Below are 25,177 nucleotides of genomic sequence, written 5' to 3'. Positions count from 1 at the left end.
TGTCTTGGTACACAGGGCTTTATTTTGCTCAGTTGTAATGTCCAATAATGTCATGTACCTGTATCTAAGGTGCATAATCTCCCTTGATTCAGTTCGTTTAAAAATATGTGAACACGGTAAGCACGCTGAGATCCACACCAAAACTCTGTAGTGGTGAGAAAGCAATCCAACCCAAGGGATCAACAAACCTGTATAGCAATGCATGTTGGGAACTGCGTTAGGTAAAAAGCATGTTTGTTATACCAATGGCTCATAACATGAATCATGGTTTAACTTGGAACAAAGATGAGGTAAAAGTTTAAATTTGGTCTGACTAACATATTTCTGAACAACTTTCAAAAACGCATAAAAACACAGAGGTTTAGAAGGTGTTTAGCCAGTGTCTCAAGTGGAACATAAATTCCTAATCAAACTGATTAATTATAATAACCACAGCCATAAAGAAAGCCACAATAAGCTTGCGGAGCTGCTGTCGATCCATCTTGATGGATGACCGCTGTGGCGCCAGGCCGGTAGCCGGCGCACAGGAAACAAAGATCACTCCTCGCGCAACTGCCACAGTGGCGCAGAAGAGACAGTTCCGCTTCAGCGCCACCAAATGTTTTGGACATCCAGAGAGCACGTGGTGGCGGGGCGGGGCCACCGACACACCCACGGCTCATGAATGGTGCACCGTACGGAAGAATTCCACCATCCAGCAAGCGAGGGGAGAGTATAAAAGGGCGATATTCCACTCGCAGAGAGAGAGAAGTATCTCCGAGCATGTGCGCAATTCACTGGCGTGTTTATGCAGCTTTGCCGACGCGTGCCTGTTTGCTAACCACTGTTGTGTGTTTTTTCGGGTTTCAGGTGACTCTGACGCGAGTGACGGCTCCGCCCCGCCCCCTTGGCTGTAACCGCCGACGGCTGAGACCCTTCACCACCCGATCGCCCTTCAACCCACACACACACACCCACACAGGCACCCACACGCGCACCCCCGCTCACCGATTCGAAGATCGACCGAGTGGCCCCGATCGTCCAGGAACATATGAGAGCCACCCAGGAGGAACAGAAACGAGTGTACAACCGTCCAACGCAACCCCATGAGTTCCAACCTGGTGATCGGGTACACCTGCTAGTGCCCAGCAGCTCCTGCAAATTCCTTGCTCGCTGGCGGGGCCCATATACGGTCCTTGAGAGGAGAGGTACCATGAATTATCGCCTGCAGCAGCCCGGTAAGCGAGCAGACACACAAACGTACCACATAAACCTGCTGAAAAGGTGGATAGAGCCAGAACCGGTACTGTCTGCGTTTGCGGCCCTAGACACAGATCACGACCAAGGCAACTTAGACCAACTGGGCGAAGAACTCACCCCTGCCCAGAAGCAGGAGCTGACAGAGTTAGTAGGGCAATTTACCGATGTTTTTTCTACCTCCCCAGGCATGACGCAGCTGGTGCAGCATGAAATCAAGACTCAGCCGGGAGTGGTGGTGCGGCAGCGGCCCTATCAGGTCCCGGAGGCCCGCCATAGGGCTATCGAGGAGGAGGTCAGCCGGATGCTGCGGGACAACATCATAGAGGAGTCCAACAGTCCCTGGTCCAGCCCTATCGTAGTCATACCAAAGCCCGATGGAAGTATGCGCCTCTGTAATGACTTTCGGAAGCTAAACCAGGTCTTGGAGTTTGACAGTTATCCTCTCCCCCAGGTGGACGACCTAGTGGAGCGATTGGGGAGGGCTCATTTCATCTCCACCCTGGACCTAACAAAGGGGTACTGGCAAGTGGCGCTGGCCCCAGAGGCGAGACCGAAAACAGCCTTCAGCACGGCGAATGGCCACTGGCAATACCGGGTCCTCCCCTTTGGTCTACATGGAGCTCCTGAGACATTCCAGAGGCTGATGGACATTGTCCTGCGACCCCACCGCGCCTTTGCAGCCGCCTACCTGAACGATGTGGTTATTCACTCCTCCACCTGGTCGGACCACCTGTTCCACCTGGGGGAAGTCCTGAAGGAGCTCCGGAAGGCCGGGCTGACAGCCAACCCCAAAAAGTGCCACTTGGGGCTGACTGAGGCACAGTACCTCAGGTACCGTATTGGCCGGGGCTTACTCAAGCCACAAGCGAAGAAAATTGAGGCAGTAAAGGGTTATCCTCGACCTTCGACAAAAAAACAGGTACGTGCCTCTCTAGCCTCCCCCCTGTCAGATCTCACAAAGAAGGGCCAGCCGGACCAGGTGAAATGGTCTGCAGACGCAGAGCGAGCATTCCAGGACCTGAAGGAAGCCCTCACCAGCGCCCCTGTACTACGTAACCCGGACTTCGCCCTCCCGTTCGCCGTGCACACAGATGCGTCAGAAACCGGGCTGGGCGCGGTCCTCTCACAGACCTACAAGATTTCTCATTCCAGGTCGAGCACCGGGCAGGGACCCAACACAGAAATGCAGATGGCCTCTCAAGACGGGACGCCCTGTGGGCCCGACACGCGGCAGCAGCAGGCTCGGAGCTGGGGGGGGGGGGGGTTGTACTGTGGCGCCAGGCCGGTAGCCGGCACACAGGAAACAAAGATCGCTCCTCGCGCGACTGCCACAGTGGCGCAGAAGAGACAGTTCCGCTTCAGCGCCACCAAATGTTTTGGACATCCAGAGAGCACGTGGCGGCAGGGCGGGGCCGCCGACACACCCACGGCTCGTGAATGGTGCACCGTATGGAAGAATTCCACCATCCAGCAAGCGAGGGGAGAGTATAAAAGGGCGATATTCCACTCGCAGAGAGAGAGAAGTATCTCCGAGCATGTGCGCAATTCTCTGGCATGTTTATGCAGCTTTGCCGACGCGTGCCTGTTTGCTAACCACTGTTGTGTGTTTTTTCGGGTTTCAGGTGACTCCGACGCGAGTGACGGCTCCGCCCCGCCCCCTTGGCTGTAACCGCCGACGGCTGAGACCCTTCACCACCCGATCGCCCTTCAACCCACACACCCACACCCACACATGCACCCACACGCGCACCCCCGCTCACCGATTCCCTTCAATAAATCTCCCATAACCTTGAAACAGCCTCCTGTGTGTCTGTGCTCCGCCCACCGCTGGCTAAAATCCCTACACCGCTTTGAGCAGAACCCCGGAACATAAACAGGTGCAGTCTGACCAATGAGAGGACAGTTTACTTACAAGGAGAAAATTTAACATTGCAACAATTTATGTCCCCATTTCGGAACAAAGCACAGATCTACAGGTCTGGAAACGCTCTAAGAATACAAATACCAGTCTCTCAGTAATGCCTTACCCTTTTGCTTCTCAACTGCCTATTTCCCCACCTAATTCTGGCTTAAGTCCATTCTTAATTAGACAGGATGACCAGCTAATGTATTATAAAAGAGATAAGCTGGCTCAGGATATAGACTACCTATACATTGCTTTGCACAGACTACAGAAGTTTCACAAGAGTTTATTTTATGCTTTCACAACTAACCATTTAGCAATCGCTGCTCCTTCTAGATTGGGCTCCACAGAATCCTTTTGTATTTAGCACCAAATTAAAGTCTGAAACCATATAATATTTTAGGCAGATAAACAGATGCCTACAAAAGGGCAACCGAAAGTACAGTCTTTAATCCTTGCTAAAAAAAATTTTGCTCAGTGTGTCTTACCAGGGTGCTGCACATTCATATGGATTTTTGTTAAGATGAGCCACTAATAAGTTATTGCCTCACCACCAGGCACAGGAATAAGAAAAACTGGCTCTTCTCCAGATTTGCTGTGGGAAGTACCAAGAGCCACACTCGAGCTTTCGCACTTCACAACCTATTAAGCCAAAGAAATTTCTTTTTTGTTTTCACACTAGTGGCATGGATTAAATGTTAAGAGGCGTGCTGGTTATAAACAGGAAAGCATCTAACAGGCATTCTGTCTCAGAGACCTCAATATGGTGAAGATGACAAGTACAATAAAAACAGCTTTACATTTTACTTACAACATGATTGCTTTACTGTCCTTGCATTTAACTGCATAGACATACCTTGTGCAGCACTAGGCATATAGGTCTATTTTGACTGCTAAAATTTGCAATTATTTTAGTAAATGTCTGTCCATATTTGCTAATTGCTTTCCCTTTTGTGGCCTTTTTTTTTAAACAACACCAAATTAAACTGCTCGCCATGACTACTTGTTAGTTATTATGCTAGGTAGCGAGGTACTATGTTATAAAAGAACTAATACCCTGAGCTAACTTGCTACGGTCAGTTGCTTGAAAGTATGGAGCAGCTACACTTGATGGCAAGACAAATTACATTTTACTAATAAGATCTTTTCAATTATGCTTTGCATTACAGTGGCATATGCCACAGATCTGTTCTTTTTTTGGCTCAAATCAAGAACCATTTGGAGTTGTGCCCCTTAAACATTCCTGTAGCTACAGTCCTACTTTATGCTCATTCATCCTTCCACACTGCTGGGTGAAATGCAGAGACAGCCAGATGCTACAATAATAGAGGGAAAAAAAAAATCAAACTTGATCCTTAAGAGACCAAAACTGAGCAGCCACTGATCTAAAATGCTGGAGGGCAGAGTTTACACATGTCTCTGTTGTAAAAGATGAGTGAATAGGGTGAAACACTCTCTGAGAATTGCTGCATTAGTGCAGGTAGAGAGAAAAAAGTCCAGGATTGCCTACCAGTCTTCATCCTGATTAGAACTGAGTGCTTCCCAGATCCAGAGAGGGAAAGAAAGAAAGGATCTCACTGAATGCATATGCATTATGGATGTCTGCCAAATACTGTGTGCTGACAGCAGCAGTGTAGTGGAGCATTAAAGCTGCAACTATCGATTATTTGGGTTTCTGAATAAATGGCCTGAATACTTGAATATTCTGTAAGGATAAGAAAAGCTCAAGGCTTTATAGTACAACATAGTTTATTTTACTGATTTGTTAATAAAAGAAAACCAGCAGTCGAATACTGATGATATTAAAGGCTCTTCTGTGGGACATCACCCCGTTACATCTAAATAAAGGGCCTAAATCATATCCTTAATCAAGCTGTTCAAACAATGAACTTGTTTACAGCAGACTGTATAACAAATTACTCATGCCAAACAATAGATAAGACAGACTAAATGCTTGATTAAATCATAAAATGTCACAAAGGTAACAAACAAATCCTAAATGATTATTGAATTACGGTGTTATAACCAACAACCAATTTTGCAGAAATAATCCACTTACCAACATGTTATTGGGAGGTGAGAGGAAACTGAAGTACCCAGAGGAAACTCCACATAGATAGTAACCTAAGCTCACGATCAAACCAAGGACCCAGTAGTTTTGAGGCGGAAATGTTACACACTGAACCACCATGATGCCGTTACCATTTTTAAATTAGTTTCATTATCAAATTTGTCCATTTTATTAGAAACATTTGTTGCAGCCCTATGCGCATGGAGGCCACTAGAATAAAACTGTGAAAAGGGGGCGAAAATAACACAACAGAGAAGAAAGGGTCTCTCCAGCTGATTTGCACAGATGATGAAAAAGGGAGGAGAGACCTACTAGGACCTTGGAATTGAGGGAGTGAAACTCTGAAGGAAGCAATAAGCTCTTTCTGAGAAGCTGTAGTATTCAGATCAATAGCCTGCTGCTCTCTGTCTGCCAACACCTAAGCTTGTGCAATTCACAATCACCTAAGTCTTTCAATTATTGGATTTATGTAACTTAGACCCAACACATCTAATCCTTCATGTCAGGTTTTGATTTCTTGGTCAATGTCTACCTAGTGTGCCAAGTAAGTGTTGGCAGACTTTCCATCGATGTCATTTGGAAGGTATGTGGGAGAGATCACTAACAGAAGCATGCACAGAATTAAGAATGAAGTAGGAGTGAAGAGGCATTAAGAGTCAAAGAGTGAGAGAATGATGAGGAATACTGGATTTCAAGCACAACCTCAGCCATTATTCAATATATAATCAACAACCTCTTTTATCTGTGCAGGCCTAAATATGGCAGATGATTAATTAATGGACTTTCTACAGGTCATGTTAGCATATGTGATGGATATGCTAGGGCAAGATTTAAGTGGAACCTAGGGCTGGGAGATAAAATAGTATTGGTATTTATCGATGGTACACCTTTACCAGTAACGATTGAAAAAATGTTCGGTATAATGCTCGATAAAATGTAAACAGACACGAAGTTTGTTTGCATGAATGACCCACAAGCATGCGCCGTCCCTGGATCATAAGCAGCCTATCATATGCCTTGATAAAGGAGTGTGATAAGAGTGACAAGCAAACAGCCAATAACAAGTTGCGAATCTGTGGGGTTCAGTTGCGTTATCGTCATGTGACATCAGAACACACGAATACATGTGAAAATGAGTTCCGTGCCTTCAGAAGAGATTGTGAATAAAAAAAGACATGTCAGCTCACCAGTGGGGCAGTTTTTGTTTTGGGTTCTTTTTGTCTAACCAACATCAGAACAGTTTATTTGCAAAAAAAAAAACAAAAAAACTTCCCAGCCAAGTACGGATAAACAAGCTGTGAGACACTTGTAGTGCACATGTGCAGTGCTCCGCACATGTGCAGTGCGTGTGACTCTGAACAGCAGGCAAGGAAGAAATGTGACATTTTGCCGCTTTTTGTATTTTCTGTTGAAATGTCGGCTCTGGGGAGGACAGTGAGTGTCCTCAGAGCAGGAGTTCGACTCGTCAGACATGGACCTCAGCACAGTGTTATCTGAAAGTAAGTATTGAAGTGGAAGTTTTATACGAGGCTAGGCTAAGTATGCTAACAGGCTGCGCACAAACAAGAGCACCAGGAGTCACATTCTGTGCTATAATGCGATGTTGATCTCCCTTAAAGTTTGCCTTGATTGTTCTAAGTTTACACTTTTACATTGCACACATTTTGTAACATTTTATTTATTAAGTTCAAGAGTTTTTTTAACACTTATTTATTTCATCTTCATATAAGATATAAAGATATGAGATATTTGTTTAATTTCTAAATCGTTTTTGACTGTTAAAACTAAAATGATTTGTTTGCCTTAAGAAGTGGGTAAATTAAAAATACAGTGGTTAAATTCAATATTTTTTTTCCATTGGTCTTTGTTTAAAAAAGATTCAAATTGATCAATAATTATCAATACCGATTGATATGAAACATTATATCGTGATACATTTTTTAGCTGTACCGCCCAGCCCTAGTGGAACTACAGATTATGTGCACCTAATGACGTTTCACATTATATCATGTATTAAATGGTCTAAACAGCACACATACTGAGCAAATATACTTTAAGTCAGAGGTCGCCAACACTCTTCCTGGAGATCTACCTTCCTGAAAACTATAGCTCCAACCATAATCATGCCAACCTGACCATCTAATCATTGCCTTAAGAAGTTCTTGATCAAGTAAAACAGGTGTGTTAGCTTTTGGCTGATGAAACCTGCAGAAAGGTTTCAACCATTAAGAGGGTTGGTGACCACTGCTTAGAATGGAGGCACCTTCACCTATGGTATTGCACATACATACATTGCACATAAGTTTTCTGTGCAAACAACAAGGAACTGGCTATTTGTTTTTCAGAAAATATAAATTGGACTGTACAATATAGTACACTGTTGCTCATTCAAAAAGAGTCTCCTACTTCACAATGGAGTCAAGGTTACAGAGGAGTAGTGGCAAATAAGAAGAAAAAAAAAGAAGCTTAGCTTCTTAGTTCATATATAGTGATTAATGCTGTGATTAATATATAGCTGTACAGTTTCACAGTATGTCCCTGAACACACAGGAGTACCAAATCTACATGAAAAGCCCTTTTAAGAGAAAGATCCCACAGGTGCATGGAGAAAGGGGTCACTCCACTATCCTCACACAGACAGTTAGATGACAAGAGAGAGCAGCTCAGGTAGAACAGGCAGGTGTGAAGAAGAGGTGTGCTGGAGCAAAATACTCCCAGCTGACACCTGGTGCAGTCATGCCATAACCTGTCAAGAGCAGCTGTCATTCCAGCCCAAAGTCACCCACACACAGAGAGAGAAAGAGAAGTGAGAAGAAAGGTGAAAGCAAGTGAGGATTCAAGGGACAAAAAGAAAGAGAATGATACAAGAGTGACAAGAGAGAAAAGAGTGAGAGAATGAGATTGGAAGAGAGAAAGTAATCGGCAGATTAGACCTATTCGTCTGACATGAGATATAAAAATGGCAGAGGGATGGAAAATAAGTGGAAGAAGAAACAGTAAATTTCAAGCGTTGTGTGGGAATCCGTTGAAATAGGCTGCAGAAACAGGTAGCTATAATTCATTTAATGAGTTACAAGGCTGAGAGCAGTGCTACACACCTCTGGCTTCCTCACTTGCTCGTAATGTCTTAATGAAAGTGATGTGATAACGGGTTGAATGATGCCCAGCCGCCTAGAGGACATTTGCCTAATGAAGCAGCTAGCCCAGCTTACCATTCCATATATCCACTGACGTGGAAAAAAACGCATAAGCATTGATTTGATGTGAAGAGAAGAGAAGCTATTATGGCTCATGAAGTGTTTTTTGTATCATTGTGTCCAACAAGTCAAACAGCTGACGCAAGCACATGGTCTCAGAACCAAGTGCAGTGATCACCAGGCCTGCTTGTGCAGATCGATCTTGTAATAAAACTCTAATCTAAGCAAGTAGACTGCTCATTTGTATAAGGCACATAAGATTAGGATTGGAACCAAATTCTGGTTTTCAAACACTGTGCTGGAATCACTGGGGAAGACCTGTGCTGACCTTCCCTTTCTGTTAACAGAGAAATATTTAAGCTTACCAGAGGCACAGTGAAGTCTCCCATGATATTTTAACAATGCACCAATATGTAGAATATATCAGCAGATCCAGAGGTACAAAGAAGCTAGCAGTTAAATGGGCTAAAAATAAACCATGTGTGAGAACAGCCGTCCAACTATAAGGTGAGAAGTACGTCCCAGAGCATCTGTCTTGCAGACTCACTTTCTGCTTGTAGAGTCAGTGGCTGCTTTCCACTCTGATTAGGGAATAGGAGCTTCTGGGGGTTTGGGTTCGGAAATGACTCATCTGCTGCATTAAGAGAAAGCTGGGAGCTTTGGCACAACTCCAGACTCCCGTCCAAGCTTCAGGGGGTGAGAATGACTCAGGTGGATCTGTAAACCTACTGTACCGCTGAGCAGATTTCCAGATAAGTGTATTCACACCACCCCACCTCATGTATCCCCAAGGGATTTTAGTGTGATATGTTAAATGTCCCAAATTGTATATTCATTCTTGAATTTATTCCCCGAAGGTCACATTAAAATCCAGTGCATGGTTTTACAAAATCAATGTCTCAATTTATTTATGTTATTGGGCCTTTAAGGCTTCTTAAAATGCACCTATTATGGTTTTTCAAATATTACCTTTCATGAAGTGTGTTATAGAGCTGTTTGTGAATGTAAAAAAGTCATCAAAGATTCAAAAATCAAAGTGCACGACAAATGGGGTTATTGACTTCCAAAAGAAGAAACCGATTTTGAACAGCTGAATCAAGTCGTTAGTAATTCTAGACTTACTTCCTGTACTAACCCATGTAGGTTTGTAACAAAAAACCCGGATCTGGTCTTCATCGGCTGCTTGCAAACAGACTGAGCTGAAGCTCGTTATGGTATTGGGTGTTTCCTTTTTGAAAGATACTGACAGAGGTAGACCAATCACAACAGACTGGGACATCTGACCAATCAGAGCAGAGTATGCTCTCTGAAAGGAGGAGTTTTAGAATGAATCGTTTAGAACAGATCATTGAACGAATCGTTTGTGACACTGGGGAAGAAAAGGTAATGCTACGATTTAAATTATGAGCACATTAAAGTGCTTTTTGACCTTGGATGCATGTAAATCTATTGTATGAGACCTTTAAAATAAAATTAGACACGTTTCAAAACCATAATAGGTGCGCTTTAATGTTAATTACCTTTTCCGAGTGGCTGTGTGAAACTCCCATCGCACTCCAGTGAGTGACATGTACTGCTAAACTGTAACTAAAACTTTCAACTAAATAATGACAACCATTTGATGTAATGTGATCTAGTCATAGATGTTTGAACCAGATCCTTTCTCACAAATATTCAGAATGGTTTATTCATACCTTATGACTTCTTTGTTATTGCTTCTTGTAAGAGAAAAGAGAAGTAGCAATTCTTCAGCAAACAGGAATGTGGGCGTCTGAGTCGGACAAAAAAGAGTGGCTGGTATTCTGACAAAAGTGTTGAAAGAGCTGTCACTGGTTACCATGTGGATCCCTACCAGGGGACTAGCTTGGGGATGGGGGCCCAGATTTCTAAAGGCTTGAAAAAGATTTTAAAAAGAAACAAATTGACTGCTGCATGTCACTATGTTGACAATGAAACGTTGCAAAATGTACTATTGTCTCTACATGTTTAGGGACCCTTGCCTTTTTTGGGGAGAGGTTTTAAAGTAATGATCTGAAAGACAGCTCAAAGCTGTTTTCAGAGCAGTGCTGCCTACAGAATTGCCTGCCTAGTCACCCAACCCAAGCCCAATCAAATTCCCTGGGAGAATTTGGATTGAAAAGTGGATCTCTGAAAAGTGCCTGTAAAATGAACATTGAGTTTAAATGCTCCAGTTTAAATTCATCCTGAGCTTGGGTTTCTGTCTGCCTGGTGTTTCTGTGCATGTTCATGTGGGCATTCTCTAGGTTTCCTCCCACTGTAAAATAAAAAAACAACAACATGCTAGTAGGTGGATTGGCTATGTTATGTTGCCCCAGGTGTGAAGGAGCATATGAATGCATGTGCATGGTGCCTTGTGTTAGACTGGCAACTCACCTAGGGTGTATTCCTGCCTCACACACAGTGTTCCTGGGATAGGTTCCAGATCCAGATAAAGAAGTTACTGAAGATGAATGAATAAATGTAGTTTACATGTTTTTTGGTTATTGTTACAAATACTGTATGCTTATGGGACATTGTTTCCATTAAAATAACTCTGATTAATTCTGTAGATTTTTTGCATTTTGAACATTTTGTAAAACTTTTGACAAAGTGTATTTTGCCCCAAAGCACAATGTAGCTTGTCTTGTCTGTTTCTCACAGTTGACAGTGAGATTAGAACTGACCTTCTCAGATGCCCTGTATTGCCGCTCTTATATCAAGGAGGCATTGCTCAAAGCGGACACAGGTTTGATGAAATCTTACTGGAATGGATTCCCCAGGGTGAAGGGATCAATATAAGACATTAATCTCTGCTGAGCTTGGAGCAGTGAGAGATAGACTATGAGGCCACAGAGGGGTAGAAGATGAGGTCAGGAATGCTGTAAATCCTCCAACCTGATGGTGGCAGAATGGGCAGACAGTACGTTTAACACTCCCTTGGGCCCCCAGGGACCATAAATACAACATGCATGACATATCCATGGCCAGTGAGTTCACATGCATGATTTCTGTACTCTTCTATCCATTACAAGGCACACACGCACACACACACACACACACACACACACACACACAAAGTCACACTCTTGAGATCCCTGTTGCACACCTACACACAATGCTAACCCTTGACTCCATAAAGACCTTTTTCCATTTTGCGTAGCCATAAAACAGGATCTGAAAGGTCAGGGTGATGCAGGTTAGCAAATTCATTCAGTCATAAATTGAACTTTATGTGAACACCCATAACAGTTATATACAGCCCAGTGAGAGAAAGGCTCAGGAACACTTCACTGTGCATTAAAGTACTCTCAATAGACAGGCCTTTCATGCCCAAGCAGTTATTTGGTCAAAAATTATTCATCTAATTCACGGACTCAAAAACAAACAAGGAAAATTATAACTGATTTCAAGCATTGGACCAGGATGAGTTTCACTGGAGGGGGGAACGGGTGACTGTGCTACATACTATATATGAAATAGGATAAATAAGAATATGATCCTTGTTCCTCTCTAGGCTCTGGTACTTACTCATTTAAAAAGAATGACCTTAATCATAAATAACTGCACAAATATACTATATATAGTCAAAGGAGACACAAAGGCTACACTTTATGACCATGGAAACACCACAGAAAAAGTATATATGACGCGATGACGCTCTTTAATCGAAACAACAGATCCCTATGGAGCTATTCACACCAGGCACAATCAGTCACGGAGCAACAAAGCAAGATTTTATTTCGACCAGTGTGTCCAAACGGGTCATCCAATTAGATTTGAGCTTTAGATCACGTGCCCGGAGCCGCTGCTGCACAAAAGGTTTCTGCACAGAAACCGAAGAAAAGTATTCTGGAAGAGAGACAAGAATGGATATTGAGTTCTTGTTATCATTGGTGTCTAAGAGCAGAGAACTTTTTGATAAAAGTCACAATGACTACAAAAACATGAGGAAAAAGGGTTTTTTTTTTAGATATAGTGTATAAGTGTAATCCCCTTTATTCTTATAATTCTTACTTTTATTGTTCTTTCATCTATATATACATATATCTTATATTTTATACTTTTAGATTTTAAAAACTTTTATTTTATTTTTATTTTTTTATTTACCTTACACAAATAAATGGGTTTTGTCCCACTACTGTGTTATTGCATTATATTTCACTTTATTTCATTCATACTAAAATCATCTTGGTGGTGTGTTCAAAAAACACAAAAAACTTTCTGCCTCCCTTTCTGGGTAGAATACACATAAAATAAGAAATGTTAGTTTCTGTGCTTCTAACAGCTTCTTAACAGTTTGTGCTGTGGTGCTATACACCAACAATTAAGTGATTCTTCTTCTTGGTGGTCAAAGAATTTAGGCCGATCTGCTGAATAGTGGGTTGCACCAACTAGTGTGCAGGCGTTAAATGCATTCTCTGTCAGCACCACCTATCTTGCAGGCATGAATTAGCTAAAGGCGATCAATCGTTTTGCGCTCGGTGTGAAAGCACCGTTCGTCTGAGATTTACTTCACTTTATCACGTTGCGCTAAGTGTGAAAGGGCCTTTAAGTTGCAAGCCATGCAACTAAAAATAACCTACTAAAAGAAATTATATTTTAATATTTGTTTTCATTTTTTAATAGAGAAACAAAGGGTTTTTTTTTTTTTTAAAGATATACACTTCTCTGGACTGAGAGCTTGAGAGGGTTGAGAGGCTGTTCTTTTACTATTCCCTGGTTACCATTGAGGAGACCGCAATACAACGAAGCATATAATTTGCAATTATCTCATAACCCTCAAAGGATTTTCTTACAGACCCTCATACTTGTTTTGCGAAATGATATGCTGTCTACATGAAAGACCAGGCTAGGAACAATGGCTGAAGAAGCATAAAAAACCTGCAGCACAGCACTTGTTGCTGCTGGCCCTCATACCCTCATGCTTCTGGTAGCAGAACACAGACAAGGCATACCAGTATACATTATAGACCACTATTGACTCACATAAAGCTATGCATTTCTCCAATGCAACAGTATTTTTCCATTACATATTAAAAATTGCTCTTTGCAAAACTGTCAAAGAATTTGCTATGAAAACTTAATGTGAACAAATTCATAGCCCAATATAGTTGTACACTAACAGACCAAATCAGTGTTATGTCACAGCAACAAAGAACTTCTGGGTCAATAACCCCAGTAGTGGTGCAATGGTACAACAGTATTATACCAGTTATTTAACAAAATATTAAAAAAGACAGAATGAATTTTGAGAAAAGATGTCCATCATGTCATATTTGTTGATTTTAGCAAATCTGTATTTTATTAAACACTGTTATGCTTCAAATTGGCCATTAAAGTCTATGTTCATAAACTGTTCTCCCCACAATGATAGCTTCATGATTAATGAGACTGTGTGTGTTCCCCTGTGTGTAACACTTTACTACATATTTAGAGTTATTAAAACCATAATGATCTTCTTGTTGTGCTTTAGATTTACTTTGGTGAATCTGGAACGTTAAACTTACATTTTACATTTTATTAATTTAGCAGACGCTTCTATCCAGCTTGGGACTATGTGTGTGCAAGCAAGAGAAAGCAGAAAAGGTCAACTTTAAATAAAGAAAAACACTGGCATGTTGTCTTATTAGTTTAACAAATCACTTTTTGGGGAGGAAGAACTGAGGTAACAGGCAGATAGTGCGTATGAAAAAGACATCATGCGAAACCAGTGAGAAAAAAATCCCACAGCAGACAGACAAGATTTATTATCTGGAGAATATTTGAAAAGGCAGATGTTAGTGGCTTGTGCCTCACCTGAAGCTACAACCAGAGTTTCTGTCCTTATGTCAATCATTTTTCATGTAAGTTGTTTTGGGAAATTAATGCCTTCAATAATGTGAAAAATATAGTCATATAATAATTTGGTCATATGGCCAAAACCTACTTTGCAAACATTCATTTGAATTTATTTCAATCTTTACTTTCAATTTCTACTGTACAGATTTACTCAGCATTTCAGCAAATACTATGTAAATAGTCCAAATTGTGTTAAGGTAAATAGGTAAGCTAACTAAGCAATAGTTAAACAAGAATGGAAAATAGCCACACAAAAAAACCCAGCAGACCTGTGGCAAGCAGCATTCAAATCATAAATAATGGAGAGGAATCCAATTTCTAAAGCACAAATGGTAATGTTTGATTTAAAGCTGCTCTTTGAACACAGCCGGGAACTGGTAGAACTCCACGGTGCTGCACATTAACATTGATCTGAGCTGAGAAAAAAGTCAGTGTACACAGCCTAGTCCACCTCAGCTCTCCTGCTATAATAAAGTGCTCTGGGTTTTGAGGATTTCAGAGCAAGCAAAACACTCCAAATGTCATGTTGGTCTACTGTGAGCAAAAAAAAAAATTCAATGTCTTCATCCAAGCAGCAGCCTTCATTCCTCTCGTGCAACCCTCTGAAACGGTTTTCCATAAGGGCCTCTCAAAACGGAACTGCTTTTCAAAACCATCAATAAATCACAGAGGAATTAACCAATCGTTCCGCAGACAATAAAGAAAGGCCAGGTCCCGGTCACTCATGTAATTTTCACTCCTTTCCCATCAGAGGTGACTCAGTGTTGAACTGCTATTTGGGAGAAAAAAAACAACAGCCCTCTGGCTGTCCCCGTTCCCCTCCCAAGAGCAGTCCAAAGAAAACACTGTCGGCAGGAGATGGACTCCTTCAGATGTTATAGTGCAGCCTTTCTCAGCTGCTGCTTTCAAACTCTTTCTGACACTGCTCATTTGTTACTCTGGCAGCAACAGCAGGTATGAATGCTAGAAGATAAACAAAAGTAAGGTCATCACAGCTCACCCTGTGCAGGGAAATTCAGAGGTAACAATAACAGGCAGTTATTAAAGATTAAAGGCGAAAACAATACAAATCACCCTGCACTTATCACTCTTTCTAAAGGTACTCTACAATTAGAAAAAGAAGCTGCATGTGACATCAGACAGATGGCTCTGCTTTTCATGTGACATCTTTATGCCTTTGGTGTTAACTTCTAAGCCGGCCCATGGAATCCTACTCCACCCCTGGGCGTCATTCTGTCTGTGTAGAGGTTTAGACATGCAGAGTTGGCATCATGTCATCCATCCAGGAAATCCCACCAGCTTTGTCCCATGGCCATTCACACAAAGCTTTTTCTCTGTACATGTGCCTGCATGTAGACGGTGCAACAGCAGCCTCCTGAGCAAACAACCACAGGATGCCTTTCCCTTAACGAATCACGTGATGTCACACTTCCACTTACAATACCATTTGAAAAATGTGACCTTGTATTGAGAAGGACAGATGGCCTGTGGGTGTGCATGTTGTTCCTTCTGAGGATTGGGACAACCAAATTTAAGAAGTATGCAAACAGTTTTCTTTCATGTCCTTGAGCCATCCATCTGCTCCCTCTAGAATTTTCATAATTTTATCCTTGAATATACAAAACAGATCCTGAAAAGCGTACCACACGATGACAAATACAACATCAAATAAACCACAGATTTAAGACTACAACTAAATGAAGTCCCCTCTGGAAACAACAATATAACATGAGTCTGATGATGGATAACACAACATTCAACTGCCTAAGGGAGAAAATTAACTGTTTTAAAACTTTAAAAGTTATATACAGATAAAAGTTAATAACTTATAAAAGATTTTACGCATAAGCCTGCAGGAATTGAAACAATAACCGTGCAATTCTGAGGTCCATAATTTTCACTCGGCAAAATACTGTTTACTATTTTTTTCCTGAGATTTCAGACTGATGACAGGTGAGACTCAGCTAATCATAATAGACTTTCACAGATGCAAAGTGTTTGTTCATATGCTGCTGTCACAAAAGCAGATTAAAAAGACCCCTTGTCGTGCAAACCTCAGACAGTGCTTGCATGGCCCATGCACTGTCTCACTGTTCCATCCAAATGCTTTTAATTATCTTCATGGGTTTTAATTATTTTCATAATTCACATTATTCATCTTAATGATGTGGTTCATTCCCCTCATTACAGCCCACGTTCACCCAGATGATTTTGTATTGTTGTATGACGAAGAGGATTACGCCAGCATCTTTGGCCACAGTGAGGAGAATTGTGGATGAATAAAAAGTCCTTCATACCAGAAGAAGATGAGTGGGGTAATTTGTGATCCCACTGAAATTCAGAATTTACAGAAAAACGCTGTGTAAAAGCATTTTAGTGGGCTACCTATTAGTGCAAAAAGTGCTTTCTTTATATTTCAAACATATATCAGATTGTCCATCATGAAAACTGTGGAAGACAAAAAGTTTTTTTCATTTTTTTCTTTTCTCTTCATATTTTTCTTTTCTGTTTTTTCTTTTTATATATAAAGCATTTTCATTTATCATTGCTCAAGGGTCACTGCAGTCATTACATCGTAATAGTTGAACATGAACCTAATAACAATAGAGTTATTTACATTTATGTCATTTGGCAGACACCCTTATCCAGAGCAACTTACAGAAGTATGATCAGGAAGATTCAATTCATTATGATACTAAATCTTAGATGGAATTATCACTGGTCTTCAGGGAGTATGTTGACGAGAGAGACAAATGACAGTATCAGCCTAATTTGAGATCATGTTAGCACAGACCACACAAAACACCTAGACAGAAATAGCAAGCGCATACAGTACAAGTGGATTACACCATAACAAAGCAACAAGTGAGGATCTGGGTGTTAGAGATGTTAATAGGATAGGATGTTCAAATTACAATCGGAACAGTCCCACCCAGCAACACACACACACACACACACACACAGACCACTGAGGTTTGACAGCTTGCTAAATGGAAGCCATTTTGCTAACTGAAAATCGATAACCTCCTCAGACGAATCATGACTGTTTGTCAAGTTGCTCAGGCGAGACCAACTATAAGCTTTGTGGCCAAGTGGGAAACGTGTTATGAGCTGTACAGCACTTCTCTCTAGAGATAGCACACAAAGGTCTGTACTAATGTAGCTTGGTGTAGCTATAAAGTAAACATATTCTCAGAAAACATCCAGGGATGTTTTGTGTTTCCTTTGCACCTATTCACAATAGTCCTGCGCCTGGCCTGGAGCCTAATAAGAGTTTAATAAAATGCATTAACACTAGTAGTCAAAAACCTCTCTGGTTCACTAGATTGAAATCCCAGTGCTGTATTATGCATTAATATGCAAATCAGCTCATTACTCTCAAGCATCAATTTCCTGTGTGGCCCCTTGTTTACAGTTGTTTTGTACTGCATGGGGAAAAAAGCACACTTTTCTGTGGTGTTTTTAAAATGTTTAACGCCATGGTCCATGTGTGTAATTATGTAATGTATTCAATGGAAGGAGTTTGATTATCAAAGCATTTACATGAATATGGATTAAAATGTGTCTCAGACCTTGTGAAGTGGTTTTGGATTCAGATTGAAATGTTTGAAAAGTGTTGGGTGAATTTACAGCTGCATTTTATGTGAATAATCAATATATAATTTAATGCAAGACACAACTACTGTAGGTGTAAAGGAGGCCAAAAGTGTTGCGAGCAGCTACAAACATCTAATAACATGCAGACATTTTATTAGAGCGGCTGTGAGAGCAGGGCGGCTGTGGCTCAGGTGGTAGAGCAGGTTGTCCACTAATCGTAGGGTTGGCGGTTTGTTTCCCAGCCTACATGACTCCACATGCCAAAGTGTCCTTGGGCAAGACACTGAACCCCAAGTTGCTCCCGATGGCAAGATAGCGCCTTGCATGGCAGCTCTGCTACCATTGGTGTGTGTGTGTGTGTGTGTGTGTGTGTGTGTGTGTGTGTGTGAGAATGGGTGAATGAGACACAATGTAAAGTGCTTTGGATAAAAGTGCTATATAAGTGCAGACCATTTTACATTTTGTTTGTGGTTTCCACAATTTTGAGAAGCTGAACTGAGCAGATTCCGAATTCTATGGGAGACATTGTTTATTTATTGGTTTATTTATTTGTTTGTTTAGTTAATTAGTTGGTTACATTATTTTGCGGGATTAATGAACAGCTCACTTTTCACTCAGTCTGTGTAGCATCTATATCTCGGAGCTCACCTGTTAGTTGAGAAGGCTAGCTCACTGGTTAACAGGATACTGATAGTAAGGTTGTGAGCTCAAATCCCAGCATTGCCAAGCAAAACCTTTCATCCCTCAACAGCTCAGTTGTATCCTGCCTCAATTATAAGTCGCTTTGGATAAAAAACGTCAGCCAAATGAGTAAACCTGTAGTAATAGCTCTTACTAGAGCTATAATTGAGACTTATAATTTTGATAGCTATTTCCGACTTAGCGCGTTAATCAGTTTTGGCGTCACGCGCCAAGGGTTTCAATTCCACAGCTGTTTAAGCACAACTGAGCAGCTACACTTTATACAGAAAGACAAACAGGACAATCTGAGCCATAATAAAGCACAACATTTGCACACTAGCACAGAAATAACGTCCGGTACTGGAGCAGTAACCTTGAATTCTCCAGGTTTTACACGGAAGACCGAGAGTCGTTCATTTCGCTTTAGAAAATGTTTTGCGTGAAACAACAATGCGAATTAAACACTGTTATAATAAACTGTATAAAGTTCAAGTTCAACAAAGTTTATCCTGATATATTTGGAATTATTGGGGGGGGGATCACTATAGCAAATCGTATAAACCATTTTACTCAGTATACATTAATAATAATAATAATAATAATAATAATAATAATAATCTAGAACATGAGCCAGTCCACAACACCAAATGAGAACTAATAACACATTAAAAGCTGACACGGAAATAGAAAAAAGTCTCCGTTTTTTTCACGTAAGGACTTCTGTAGGCTAGCTTAAAAAATAAATAAATAAATAGAGAGACAGAGAGACAGAGAGAGAGAGAGAGATTCCGACTGGTATCACCCTCGTCCATTGCCGCTGATATAGTGCACCTTTATTACATGCCACTACCTTAAAAAAATCTTAATTTTACCGAACAAAACAACAACAACAACAACAACAACAACAGCGCACGCGAGGAATTCTGTATCCGCAAGGATTTTTTAATCACACACCTCTACACTCTGACTGCAGACTGACTTCACTTCCCCCAGGCTGCCCCCAAAAGTTCGGCACAATGTTGAAAACAACCCAAAGCATTGTGGGACTAAATGGAGGACCACTGTACTGCTCTGGCTCCTTCACCTGCAAACAGAAGAGCAACTTTTCGAAAGTGCGCAGTCCACAGCCGGGACTTTACCTGTAGGTCCCTCTACGCTGTCGGCGTGAATGTGCACGACCAGAATCAGGATAATCGCACACGCCTTCATTTTCCGCTTCTTTATTTTTAGTCCAGTTCGGGAAACAGGCGCAGATCATGCGAGAAGGTCCGGTAGAGCTGATGTGTCGGCTGCAGACTCCCGGCCATCGATCCACGAGTTTCAGAGCGAAGCTGAGCGCAGAGTCGCACCAAGTGAGCGCGTTAAGACTGGCGTCCGCATAAACAGTTCAAACCTGGACTGTTTCTCCGCCAGCGGACTTTCTGCCGTCTCGGTATGTGCGGCATGAGGCAGGCCATTAACGCCTCCGTGTGGCGCACTGGAGAATTTATTATAACCGTCTGCACAAGACCTCTGCCAACATCAAACATGACTCTTTAGTCAGAAGGAAAAGGAGTGCATTTTTATCACACAGGCTAGTGATGTCTTATAAAAACTGGGATACATGGCATGTGGCAATCCTTAAACAGAACTCAAGATGCTCAAGCAATGGTGTGTGGAAAAATTCAATTAAAAGTAAAGGTACACACCGTTACTAATTCCTCATTGAAAGGTTTTCTCCACTGAGCTCTGAATGTTCTCCTCATTGGTTTCCTCCAGGTTCTGCTGCTTTCCCATGCATGTAGGAGGATTAGCTTTGGTAAATTGCCTGGAAGTGTGAATGTGTGTGTGAATCGTCCCCTGTGATTGACTCTCTGCCTCACACCTAGTGTTCTCAGATAGGACGACGAATTCGCGGTGACCCTGACGAGGATGAAGCTGTTCTTGATGAATGAACTGGCATGTTTTTTGTGATGTGGGAGGAAAGAAACTGGGAAGCACTACTAACTGTAATCCAAGCTCTGGATCAAACCGAGGACCCAGGAGCTGTAAGGCAGCAACGCTATGCACTGTGCCACCATGCTGCCCCAAAACATATTAACATGCCATAGTGTACATAGTATATGAAGATTCCAGCAGTTAAAAAGTTACATCTAAACATTCTTCAGTTCGTCCCTCTAATGAAGTCCTTAGTTGTTTCCCATTCAGCGAGTGTTCTGAGTAGGAAACATTTATGAAGCGAAAAACCCTTAGCTATCAAAAGAAACCTTGAAGAACCATTTTGGAAGTATCTAGCCTATCCATCCATCAATCCATATTCTGTACCTCTTATCATACACAGGGTCGCAGGGAGCCTGGAGACTATCCCAGGGAACTTGGGGCACAAGGCTGGGGATACCCTGGATGGGGGGTACAATCACATACACATTCATACACTACAGACAATTTGGAAATGCCAATCGGCCTACAATGCATGTATTTAGACTGGGGGAGGAAACCAGAGTACCCGGAGGAAGCCCCCTGAAGCACAGGGAGAACATGCAAACTGCGCACACAGGGCGGAAGTGGGATTCCAACCCCCAACCCCAGAGGTGTGAGGCAAACGTGCTAACCACGAAGCCACCGTGTCATCTATCTAGCTTACAATATATGATTTAATATTCACTATACTATTGTAGGCATGGAATTGTTTTTCACCAAATCCCTTGAGTATTAGGAACTAGAGCAACGATAAAGCCACTATAGAAATGCCAGTTGATTAAAAACCAAGGAATTAAAATAAAAAGGTATTCTGCATTCCCTAAACAATGTGGTGCCATGACTTACCCTTTTGAATGCCATGTTGTGAGTTTAAGGACAATGAAGTTATCACCCAGCCAAGCACCTGCCTCTGTACAAGATCACAGTTCATCTTGTTCCGTTATCAGACCTTTATTGAGAAGCTTTTAAACAGCCAGTTCAGAAGTGAGGAAATATTAACATTTTTACACATGGTCAAAGGTGGCCTGGGTTTAGGCTAATCTTTTTAGAATATAGCACACAGGAGGCTACCTTCTGATTCCTGAATAGGCACCTGCAGCTGATTTGAATGTGAACTCAGCCACCTATTGTACAGTCATGCCCTACAGCCAGGACGGCAACTGCAGATAGTCCAGCACTAATACGTTCACATTTCTGATATTAATTTAATTTTACCTTGTGCTGAACAGTTTTTTCCTCAAATATCCCCTGGCCTGACCTACTTTTCGGGACCAGGCAAATGTCCTCACGAGGTAAAAAAAAAAACGGTCAGATATTCAGGGGCTCATGGGGCACAACAAAAGAAGCATTCGCCCTTTCATCAGGCTATCAGAAGTTACAAGGAGACCCCAACGATGCCACGGCCATTTGTACAAGTGTCACATATCCCATATACCCCCCACCCCACCCCCACCCCAAATAAGTCAAGGCAAGTCACATGGAGGCAACCAAATAACAGTCAAATAATATACAAACATTGATGTTTGTACTGGTCTCTGTTTGTGTTATCCCCATTAAACATTTAGAAGTTTCACCAAAAATATCTTGAAACAGTCCATTGGCAGAGCTGTACATTTGTAACTATATAAAGAAAACTATATTTAAAAAACAACAACACTTTTCTATTTTTGAGGAACAGGGTTACAGAGATGCATGCTTTTACTTTGCTGACACTGCAGTGTTATGCAAATACATTATTTCAGCAGGTCATGGAGCAAGGCTGCAGAAATTAAGATATCACCCCAGCCAACATTCACACAGACAGCCAATTCAATCACCACTTTTGTGAAGTACTGTACTGTGGTTCATCATTCGTTTAGGTTACTCTTGTGACCACTGGGGTGTCTGTATCACATTAAACAGAGAGAGAGACAGATGCACTCTCTTGCAGAAATACATTTGAGCTCTGCTGTGGGACTCCCGATTACAGATTAACTTATTTATCCAGACAAGATAAATGGTCGTCGGAGTGCACTCAATTTTATTCGATTTGAAAAAGGCAAGGATTATGTTGAGCAACCTTGCACCTCAAATTCAATATTGTGTGTATGTGTGCACTTGAGAGAAGAGACAAACACACAAGGTTACTGAGGAGTATAAATAGCTTAGCATGTGTTTAAAAATACAGTGTTAACGTTGCTCCAAGATGTTGTTGTTGCTTATCCATCCTTATAGTAAATCATGGCATACTGTATTATCATAATTAATGCAGAGAAAATAATACTAATGAAACTAAGGCAAAGCAAGTCACAAATAGGTCAAAATTGATCATCAAGCTCAGTAGACAAAGAAAGACTTTTTTTTGCATGTGGCAGATAATGTACATCATCTACCTATTCCCTCCTTATGTGCCATCATCACCTACAGGTTGGAATGTAAATGTCATTGTTCCTCTATAGCAGCGGTTCTCAAACTTGTTTTGCAGCCTGGGACAATTTAACTGTAAAATTACATTTCACAAAACCCTCGTAATCCAACTATTCATATATTAAACTTATTATACAATGTGGACAATAATAACAAGGCTGTTTACTAGAGCTAGAGAGCTTTTTATTCTTGAACTGGTCTAAGTTGGCATTATTTATAGGGCTGCTTGTTTTGAGTTATTGAAGTTTGTTTTGAACCCAATTCACATGAACAGACAAACTGACTAATAACTATAAAAACTATAATACAATAATAACATAATAATAAACAATAATATAAACAATAATGAATATAACAACTTTGATAATGTTGGGATGCGATTTCCACTACTATAACAAAATACGAAAAATAGACATACTGGCTATGCTTCACGGCCTGCAGTTTTGGAACTACTGTTCTATAAAGCATATCATAGTAGCTCTGCTTAAGGAGAGCCAGAGCAGCATAGGCCAGTGGAGGAATGGATATACACACATACAACCAGGATGACACACATACAGCCAGGAGTGGAAAATGTGGCCAAAAGTATGTGGACACCTGACCATAACACACATATGTGGATCTTCACCAATCTGTGGCCACAAACTTGGAAACAAACAATTGTCTAGAATGTCTTTGTATTCGGTAGCATTAATATTTCACTTCACTGGAGCTAAGAGGCCTAAATCTGTTCCAGCATGACCATGCCCCTGAGAACAAAGTGAGGTTTATGATGACATGGTTTGCCAAGTTTGGTTTGGAAGCACTCAAGTGGCCTGCGCAGAGCACTGACCTCAACACCACTGAACACCTTTGAGATTAACTGGAAAACCACCTTCATGCCAGGCCTCCTCTCCTGACATCAGTGCTTGACCTCACTAATGCTCTTGTGGCTGAATGAGCAAATCCCCACAGCCATGCTCCAAAATCTAGTGGAAAGCCTTCCTAAAAAAATGTTGGTTATCAGTGGCATTAGCTGGAATGTTAATTATACAGGGATGAGCCCAGATTCCCTTTCAAAGGGAACTTCGACGTTGCGTTTAGCATAACACTATGGGTCACGCGCGAGAGGCGCTTCCCATAGTGTTATGCTAAACGCAACTTCGAAGTTCCCTTCTCAGGGAACAGAGTTACATGCGTAACCCAGACGTTCCCTTTCAAAGGGAACTTCGATGTTGCGTTTAGCATAACACTTTGGGAAGCGCCTCTCACGCGTGACCCAGTGTTATAGTGTTATACTAAACGCAACATCTCATTCCCTTCTCAGGGAACAGGGTTACATGTGTAACCCAGACGTTCTTCTCCATCAAAACCTTTTTGAAAATGAAAATATATCTTTTAAAATAGACTAATTTTTAATAGACTGTTTCCATGCAGATTTTTTTTTCTTGCATGTGAGGGCTAATTGCTTAAAATTTGAAAATTGGACAAAATGTTGGATATATCATAAAACTTGCCTCAGGTAGCGATCACTTTGTGCAGGACTACCAGACTGATAAAATATAAAACGTTTTGGCTATCTAACTCGGGACTAGGCTAGTTTGGTGTTTCTATCCAAGGAGAGGCACAACTAAGCTATCATTGTATAGGTTTAGCTGCTACAGTGCCATGCAGAGTATGTTAGCTGTCCTTATGCTCTGCTCATATCATGTTCACGTAAACTGGAACTCATTTACACACCTTGTTGTCCTGCTCGGCATGAGAGGATGTTAGTGTTTCAGTTTCCATCTCTTTATTGGTAAAAATCACAACACTGCCGTCTTCTTTTACTGATGTTCAGTTATGTAGTGACAAACCACTCCAAGTGGAGAATTATTCATGGCTGAGGAGAAAATCTTCATGGCTACAGCCCCTAATGCCCAGACCAAGTTATGGAGGTTATTATAACAGCGAAGGGGGAACTAACTCCATATTAATGCCCATGGTTTTGGATCTTCTAAGAGTTTTAGAAAAGTAATAAATGTTACTTTTCACATGAAAACATGACATTAATCTAATTTGATCATTTAAAAACGTTTACTTTTTGCTTTTTAATTTTTGAGTACATTTTAAAATAGCACCTTTTTTTAACAATTACTTAAGTAAATTTTAATCTTCCACTATGAATTGAGTAAGATTGTGTGTCACTCATGTAGAATTTCTTAGTACTTTGTCCATTAATCCATGATTGGAGTGTTGGGGGAAAAAAACTCGATACTAACAGCTCTTGTAAGAGTTTTAAGTAAACTCAAGTATGTAATGTTTTCT

At 41.3% G+C, this 25,177-nt stretch overlaps 1 protein-coding gene across 7 annotated transcripts in view; it reads right to left on the bottom strand.

Moving 5' to 3' along the window:
* Positions 1-19,990, bottom strand: part of ptprub (protein tyrosine phosphatase receptor type Ub) — a 256,550-nt gene extending 236,560 nt beyond the window's left edge. For 2 of the 7 annotated variants that reach the window (XM_053632505.1, XM_053632487.1), the window contains exon 1: positions 19,666-19,988. In XM_053632505.1, the coding sequence (XP_053488480.1) occupies positions 19,666-19,735 (70 nt within the window). In that variant the 5' untranslated portion in view covers positions 19,736-19,988. Of the gene's footprint in view, positions 1-19,665 lie in introns of all 7 variants that reach the window. The other 5 variants (XM_053632529.1, XM_053632520.1, XM_053632512.1 and 2 more) reach the window with 4 other exon arrangements.
* Positions 19,991-25,177: the final 5,187 nt, after the last annotated feature.

The sequence above is a fragment of the Ictalurus furcatus genome, chromosome 1 (genome assembly GCF_023375685.1).
Source record: "Ictalurus furcatus strain D&B chromosome 1, Billie_1.0, whole genome shotgun sequence".
NCBI classification, from domain to species: Eukaryota; Metazoa; Chordata; class Actinopteri; order Siluriformes; family Ictaluridae; genus Ictalurus; species Ictalurus furcatus.
The sequence above is the reverse complement of the archived record's forward strand: the minus strand, read 5'-3'. Positions and strand labels throughout refer to the sequence as shown.